The sequence below is a fragment of the Photinus pyralis genome, unplaced genomic scaffold (assembly GCF_008802855.1).
Source record: "Photinus pyralis isolate 1611_PpyrPB1 unplaced genomic scaffold, Ppyr1.3 Ppyr1.4_LG1, whole genome shotgun sequence".
NCBI lineage: Eukaryota > Metazoa > Arthropoda > Insecta > Coleoptera > Lampyridae > Photinus > Photinus pyralis.
Genome location: NW_022170249.1, coordinates 63,205,463 through 63,213,891, shown reverse-complemented (window position 1 = coordinate 63,213,891; position 8,429 = coordinate 63,205,463). Strand labels below are relative to the sequence as shown.

Sequence of the window (8,429 nt, the reverse complement as noted above, 5' to 3'; positions counted from 1 at the left end):
CTAGCTGATATGTTATTTTGAAGAACAAGTTGCACAGCTTGTGATATTTGCTCAGGTGTTTTTCTTTCTCTGTCAGTTTTCTGTTTATAAGTTAGAGGCATTTTGAATCTGTAAAGAAAATTAAATAAGACGTTTCACTAAAAGAAAGTGGGGAGGTTTGGGTCGACTCAAATCTCCCGCGCGCTACTGACCCATACCTCCCTCTCTTCAATATTCACAAATGTGCACCTCTCTTATTTATGCAATATGTTTTAGGTTATAATTTGTCGTTTATATTTGTAACTTAAATGTTACTTAAATCACAGAAAAAATCACAAGCACATCGTGGTACATGCAAGCTCAAAACAATGATCTACTTATATCAGTAATTTAAGTGAAACTTACCTGGAAATTGACTTATTTTCCCAATAAACTAAACACACGCGTAGACAAACATGAGGCTCTGTTTACAATGTCACCTATTAGTACCGCAACCAGTAATGCACCTATGAGCGGGATACATGTACCATACATGAAAATAAACCCAGTGACCCAATCCTCCCACGACCCAAACGTCCCCACCTTCCCCTAAAAGACTCCAAGTCTCAACCCTTGTGTTGGAATTGTCACCAACCTAATCATACTTTTCGTAATTGTGCCGCAAGAAAGAATTAAAAAATAGATTGTATGACTTTCCCTTTTTTTGTTGGCTATAATGGGTGTTAACAGTGCTCAAAGATTTGGGAGCTGAGTCGTGGATCTTGTACTGAGTGTTGTTTGAAGGGGGCGCCAACCTGTCTTAAACCAACTTGCCCAATGACAGGTAATCGGACAAGCTCATAACGTAATGCAAAAATCGATCCTATTATTAATTTATTTAAACAGGTAATTGACTCGGTAGGTAAGTATAACTTGACGATGATATCGATAACGTAATTTTTGTGTTTCAGATGAATGATCATTCAACGGACTTCAATATTGGACTGATAACTCTAAATAACAATTGACAATTTAAGGACAGCACAACATTATCAATTAATTCTAGGATGGACAATTAATAATAGACAAATATGCTTAATTTAAACAAATAAACTTGACATCTCCTTTCAAATTTTGTTATCTCAAACCTCAGAGCATTGTGTGAAGGTATCAAAGCACGTACATACAGGTGGACGGTGGGATGGCGGCTTATCACCATAGCATTAAAATCTTATCATCAGGAACAGCGCTTGGTATTCCGCAGTTACTTGTGCAGGTAATAAATTTGCGTCCCACGTGACGTCAGGGGCGGCTACTATATATTCTTTCCAATTTCCAGTACTTAGGGGTAAGAGCCCTAAAAGGTAACGCGTACGCTAATATGACGAATATTCCGAATTAATAACTTACTTAAGGTGACAAACGCGAGGACAAACGGCTCTTGAAAGAATTTTAGACAACCATTGAAATGTAGATTAAGTTATTGCCTAATTAGGTTTGTACCGGAATAATTGCACGTAGTATAGGTAGGTAACCAAAATCCTAAAATTATTCTCGCTAACCAGCCCCACTGACTTAAATAAGTCTCTAATCACACGTAAATTATTATGTCCGTGGGAACGTTTTCTTTTCCACGACCGCCACTCGCCTCTTTTCTTGGTCCCGCTCAAAAATCCCTCCCATCACAAGTTGTGTATACACGCATGCGCTCCCACAACAGACACAGTGTCCTCCATCGGCCACACCACCCAACCGTTCCCGCCTCATTCAAAAAGAATAAATTGTTCATAAACATAATCCACAATTTCTGCAAATTTAGAACGCTACACTGTCTCCCTCCAAGGAAAGAAAGAATTAAACAAATAGAAATATACTAGTATTTCTATTTTTTAATTCTTTCGATATCGGCCATCATTTACACTAACGCACAATTAAATATACAATCACCCTTTTTACAAAACGATTAATCCTAGGCCCTATTAGTTGGCTACTGTGATATGTAGGTGTGATAACTCCGCGTATCATACGCCCAAAAATAGGGGTCTAATTCCGGTAAATCTATTCAGGCAAATGTCAATTTAAGGATACTCACATTAATTAACCTTTCAGCACTCGCGCCTAATTTTAGAACTCCACTACTCGCGCGCCGGGTCTAGAAGACCCATACTGATTTAAAATAATTATTATATATATATATATATATATGCCAGTTCTATGGTTATTAATGGTACTCTTATGAGGCATGGCTAGATTAAGATAGAATAAACAATTTAAAGTATTATAATTGCTTGATTTTCCAAGAAATACAATCCAATAAAGAAAATGTAGTTATTTATACTTTTTAACAAAAATCAACTTAAAAATATTATAAAATACAACTAAGATATGGATATTGCTATAAGGCTTAAAAACATACAAGCTGCTTTTACAAAAATTAAGATCTAAAACTCTTCTTCATGAATACGTACACATTGCGGACACAACATTTCAGCGTGGCTTAAACACAGAAATTTGTTGCACTTCTTACAGGTATATTTTGTTTTACTGTCTTTAGAGCAAAAATGACACCTTTTTCTTGTCCCAGGTGGTGAGGGAGCTACAACCGTGGAAGAACTTATACCTGCTACTTCCTGTCTTCTCTCACGCACTCTTCGTGGGATATTTGTAACCTGAGCACGGCGTCTCAGATGATCTTCGGTTAACGCCAAAGCCAAATTTTTTAAATATAGTCTTCTAACACTTACGTTGCTGCTGCCATTTGCTTTAGCAATAATCTGGGAATTAATTCCAGCTAGGTTCATAAGTGAAAAGAAGATGACCATCGGCCAACGTCGTGTATTCCGTGCCACATTGTAAGTAGCACATAGTTTATCGACTGTGTCGACTCCGCCTTTTGTGCAGTTGTAAAAGGTTATTATTTCGGGCTTGAATTTTTCCCCCGTGGACATGTCGATTTTATCATCGTGGTGCATGCTCGAAGCAAGGATAACGTTCTTTCCCTTTTTTGGCACATAGGAGAGTATGGTTGTCTCTTCTTGAAAACCAAACATTGTTGATTGAAGAGGGCGAGCTTTGGTATTCACGAATTCAGCTGGCAGTTCTTTTTTATTCTTCCTCACTGTTCCCACTAGCGTTAATTTGTGATCTGTTTTAAGTTTTAAAATAAGAGGGAATGAGGTGAACCAATTATCACAAGTTACGTTTCGCCCAGTTCCTGATATGGGAGCAACAATTCTTTCAACAATGCTCTTAGCATCATTTGGGAAACAATAAGGGCCATCTGGTTGTTTTCCAACATACACCTCCAAATTTTGTGTGTACATTGTTTTAGCATCCACCAACGCAAAAATCTTTACTCCATATTTACTAGGCTTGTTGGGTATATATTGTTTAAAACCACAACGTCCCCGAAAAGCCTCAAGTTTTTCGTCAATCGTAGTGTACTCACTCACTGTATAATATTTTTTGCAATTTTCCACAAAAATGTCAAATAGATTCCTAATTGGAGCTAATTTATCGATTGCTCTACGCTGTTCTCTTGTCTCTTTGTCGTCAAAACGCAAGTATCTTAGTAAAAACAGAAACCTCTCCTTGGACATTGTTAACCAAAATCTTTCAACACCTGTCCCGTCTGTGGTCCACAATTCCTCAACACTAAGGCGACTACTTTTGAGGCATCCCGCCAAGTATAAGAGGCCTAACAGAGCTTTTATTTCAACCAAATCCGTAGGTTTTGCGTCTCTAGATCTGGAAAAATGATCAGCAACTCTGTTGATCATTTTGTTTGTATTTTCGACCAGTAATTCTAATATTTCCCTCGAAAAAAAGAGACCCCAACATTCCATAGCAGTCGTTGCATGCTTACCATGCGGTCTTACACCAGGCAGATGAATCACAATGTTGTGACGTCGGGTTCGAACTTTTCTGTTAGGAACAGATTTTTTCCAGACTGTTTGTCCGTCCTTTCCGGTAAATGAAGGCACTCTGGTCGTTTTTGAAGAACCTTCCTCATTTCCCTCGCTGTCAGATGAATCCGCGTCTTGCTCTGTGTCACTATTCTCTAACTGAGCTTCAATTCCATCTTCCTCATTTTCAGATTCCTCATCGATCGGGTCTTCATCGGGTTCTACTTCTTCAAACAGGCGTAGCAGGCGCGCCTGTTCTTTTTCATAATCCCCCATTATCTTTTTCGCAATTGCAATGCCTTGAACTACGTCGGTTACCAATTCAAATATTCAACTTTGAACAATTACTTACCTATTCTTCAAGAATAAACTAAATTTAACAATCCAGAAAAGTAACACATACAATAACACCACTACTCGCGCTGGGTCTGATAGACTTTATGCCTTTATAAAATAAAAACTAACGTACGTTTTAACCCGACACTTGACAATCGTATACTAAATGCGAATACATAAAGCTAGTCAGAGCCGCAACGCTCAGCATGATCTGCGCACTTTAAAATTTACACTCAAACACGCGTCGGGTCTGGGAGACTTGGCGCGAGTACTGGAAGGTTAAAAGTCGCGACCTACATTTTTTTCTTTTTTTTTTTTTGAACCTTTATATAAATGAGCAGTAGCAATTACGCACCTCCCCAATCACATCCCGCAGTGTCACAACCTATGTAAATGCTTTAACATAATTGATTTAGCCGCTTGACGCAAATCAGAATCCCCTGATTCGAAACAAAACTTTAATAGCTCAAAATCAATAAGTGATAATGCTGACACCCGCGAGTGTAACATCGGATCCTTCACCTGGTGATCACTAACCGTCATAGACTCTAACACCTTTCCACCTACCCCTTTATTAGATGTACTCAACCTCTGGCTACTTCGACCTGATAGTGTTAAACTATCCATAGCGTAGTCATTAATATCTTTAACCCCTCCCTCCGCCATAAACTCCTGCAGGTAAGTAGTGTTGTCATTCACATCATCTAAGGTCGTATCATCTGATTCGAGTTCTATATCGTCTTGAATATTTATACTAGTTGCAACCGACTTATCATCCTGATCATCTACGTAGTCTTCAAACCCTCGTTCATTCTCCCCCAGCCATACATAAAGCCTAATCCTTCTCTCAATTAATAGATTTTGAAGATTAAATAGACGACCTTTCACGTCTTCTCGACCGTATCCATAAATCCCGCTGCCAAGCAACACAGTATCATAATCCCCTAACTCACATGCACCTTTGAAATATAACTCTAAATCGTCGAAACATCTAACTCTGTTGGTAACAATGTTTATAACTCGTCCAAATCGTCGACCCTCTGAAATTCCAAATACTAATTGATTTTGATGATAACGATTCTTATTCATCCTTTTCAAGGACGCCATTTCTGATATATAATCGCCAACGCTGTCCTCGCATACTTGTCTAGCGAATCCATCGTATCCTCGAGGGTCCGAATCACTACACTCAAAGTCATGTATAAAGTGTAACACGCGGTCTGATCTTTTTAACCATCCTTTCTTAAAGATAATAGGAATAGGCTGCTCTGCAAACTCAGAAACCATTGACTTAGGAACTCCAGCACCAGAAACGGAGCTACATGATTCAGCCCTCTTTGGATGTACAACATAGTAATTGTTAACAGGGTATTCTAACCGGACTACAACATATTCCAAAGTTCCATCTTTCTTTAACGCGTCACTGTGAGCTGGAAGCACGTCGCCACTCTTACACTCTACCGCTAAATACACCGTCTCTAAAACTGGACTTATTAACTCCATTGATTTCAGTTGACCAATAAACTCCAATTTGTCGTTTCTCTTGTACCCAATCGCGTCTTTCTTACCCTTAATCCACGCTATCATTTCTCTCTTCGTGCGAAAGTGACACCTTGTTGAAACCTCAGAAATGGAGCTGGTCGTATGATTATCATACATACTTCCATGACCGCACACACACGTCAAATACCCTGCCTTTGATAATCGAGACCTAGGAATAAAGCTTAAATGTAAAACTGTATTGGGTGGTAAACTACTAAAAGTGCCATTATTTACGCATTCTTCGTCTTGCCCTCGTTGTCCAACTTCTGTTCTAATAATAATATGGTGTTTCGTTTTTGCATTGCATAAGGTGACGTCGCTGTCTAGTAATTGGGTCGGAGCACTCATTTTTTGTCCTTTTCATACGTTACATCATCTCAATTGTGCAAATACAATGGCGCCCAACGTTTAGGGGCCTCCCAATTTGTTGTTTGAAGTTTATAAAAATTTTATATTTTAATTTTGGCTTACTTTTAAATCATCAAAATTTGTCAGAAATATTTTTGCATTTACTTAAGCAGGTAATATCAGTTTTAATAGCACACCTTATCATGGAGTACTTAGGGATGAGACCCGTCGACCTTTTGGCGGAAGAGTTGAATTATGAGCTTCGTATTCGTGGAGTAGTCTCTGATAGGAAAGATGCAGTTACTAAACGCAAAATTTTGAATAAATTGTTAGAAAAGGATAGGAATCGTTCGAACGTTACTCATGTAGATCCGTTATACGATTTTGATAACGAAGCTGAGATTATAGAACAAGCCCTAGATTCATTGAAAACTTTAATTGTAGAATTCGATGGTACGGAGACAGATTCTCTCTTTAAACGAATTAATTCTAGAATTCTATACCTTACTAATCGTGTCCACAGATTAAAAACTGATGGGGATGACAGTCAGGTGGTCCAAGCTTTTAAGAATGAATCCATTGCGTCAATTTTAGAATTGGAAGTTTGTCTGTCGGATAAAGTTGTTGCGAATAGCACGTTAGGAAATGTTAATCATACAGCTCACGCGTCCTCTAGTAATGAACAACCCATGACCATCCAACATTGTGTAAATAATTATAATAAATCTGTACCCGTTTACAAATGGGGTTTGAAATTTTCGGGAAAAGAGGGTTCTAGTTTATTATCTATCATTCCTAGAACAAGTAGAAGATTACCGGGTGGCAAGGAACGTTACCAAAACAGAATTATTTAATTCGGCCGTCGAGTTATTCTCAGACGGTGCCTTAGTTTGGTTTAGATCTGTTAAATCGTTAGTTTTGGATTGGGACCAATTAGTAATTAAACTTAAAGCGGAATTTTTACCATGCGATTATGAGGAGGATATTTGGCAAGAGATTAGGGATAGGTTTCAAACTAAGCAGGAGCCATTTCGTAGCGAATCAACCAAGTTAAAGTACATTCGTCGGAATTTATTGCCATGTTATATAACGTCATTAGCTCTTGTACAAATCAGTTCTATATCGGAATTGCTAGAGTTATGTAAAAAAATCGACAATGCTGATACCTTGAAAAATAAACAAAAGACGGCGACTCAAAATACAGTTAAAAGGCCAATAGTTAATGAAATTTCAACTAATGTTAGACCCATTTCAAACGAATTTCGTACGTCTACATTTAGTGGTACTAATACAAGACCCGGTGGTAATTCTGGTTCTAGGTCGTTTTACAATAAAAATTTTTCAAACAGTAGGGGAAGGTGGGGATGTTTGGGTCATTTTTTAAATAATCTGCATAATTATTTGAAAATGATACAGACACCACTTCAATGTCAGACAGTTGTAATTAGTAACCTTTTAGCAATCACTGTCCATAGTTATTGCTATATTATTATTACATAGGATACTTGAAAATTCAAAAATTCTAGAAGTCACTATCTGACCCAAACCTCCCTTAATGTGGGAGGTATGGGTCAGGTAATGGGGTTAAATGGGTCACTTACTATTTGTGATGTTTTAGGTGTAAAAGGGCTTATATTTTTACAGTAAAACTATTTTTATTGGATATATTGCATACAAAGTTAAAGTAAACAAAGAAATAAGAACACAACAAATTCAAATTCTGAAAACAAAAAAAAAAATATCATGTGGCCATGAATCGTTAACACATCTAGTTCAGGTTCTTAAAACTACTTAGGTCAATATCAAAGTTGCAAAATTTTTGCGTTCTGTTGGTACCAGCTATGTTATTTGGAGGACTCAAACGCAGAACTATATCGCTAAAATCAACTTCTGAAATATCCGTTTCCTCTGGGTAATAAAATGTGTTTGAATTTGTTTTCCTTCGTAAAAAATTTATAACATAAAATCCTTGTTCGTTTACGTTTTGTATATTTCCAACATAATGCAGACATGTTCGTTTTGTGGTAAATTTAACAACTACATAATCGCCAACTCTAGAACAACTTGCAGAGTGATCAAAATCTTCAGACACACGGTCATTTTCTGGATCGTATTCGGAAAGGTCCGAGTCCGGTAGTTCTTCACTAGTTCATCGCTTTCAACTGTCTTGTATGTTGCACAATAATTTCTTTTTCCTTCGTCTTTTTCTGAGTAGTAACCTCTTCACAAAATTTTCTCTTTACTGTAGCTACTTTTTCATATTTCTTTCATTTTTCCAATCTTTCTATTTCAGTTCTCTGGCGTTTCTGTCAAAATTGTGTGCGTCCTTTTGCACGTCCC

The 8,429-nt window shown here is 37.6% G+C and overlaps 1 protein-coding gene across 2 annotated transcripts; it reads right to left on the bottom strand.

Moving 5' to 3' along the window:
• Window positions 1-2,346: 2,346 nt before the first annotated feature.
• LOC116171612 lies at window positions 2,347-6,124 on the bottom strand. 2 transcript variants are annotated; one of them, XM_031488565.1, is made up of 2 exons: window positions 4,216-6,124; window positions 2,347-4,168 (listed from the first exon to the last, which is right to left on the bottom strand). In XM_031488565.1, exon 1 carries the CDS (start codon window positions 6,087-6,089, stop codon window positions 4,578-4,580), a length of 1,512 nt encoding a protein of 503 aa, XP_031344425.1. In that variant the 5' UTR covers window positions 6,090-6,124; the 3' UTR covers window positions 2,347-4,168; window positions 4,216-4,577. The 2 variants fall into 2 exon arrangements, with proteins under 2 accessions (XP_031344425.1, XP_031344416.1); XM_031488556.1 differs by having other exon boundaries at window positions 4,216-6,062.
• Between the last annotated feature and the right edge of the window lie 2,305 nt (window positions 6,125-8,429).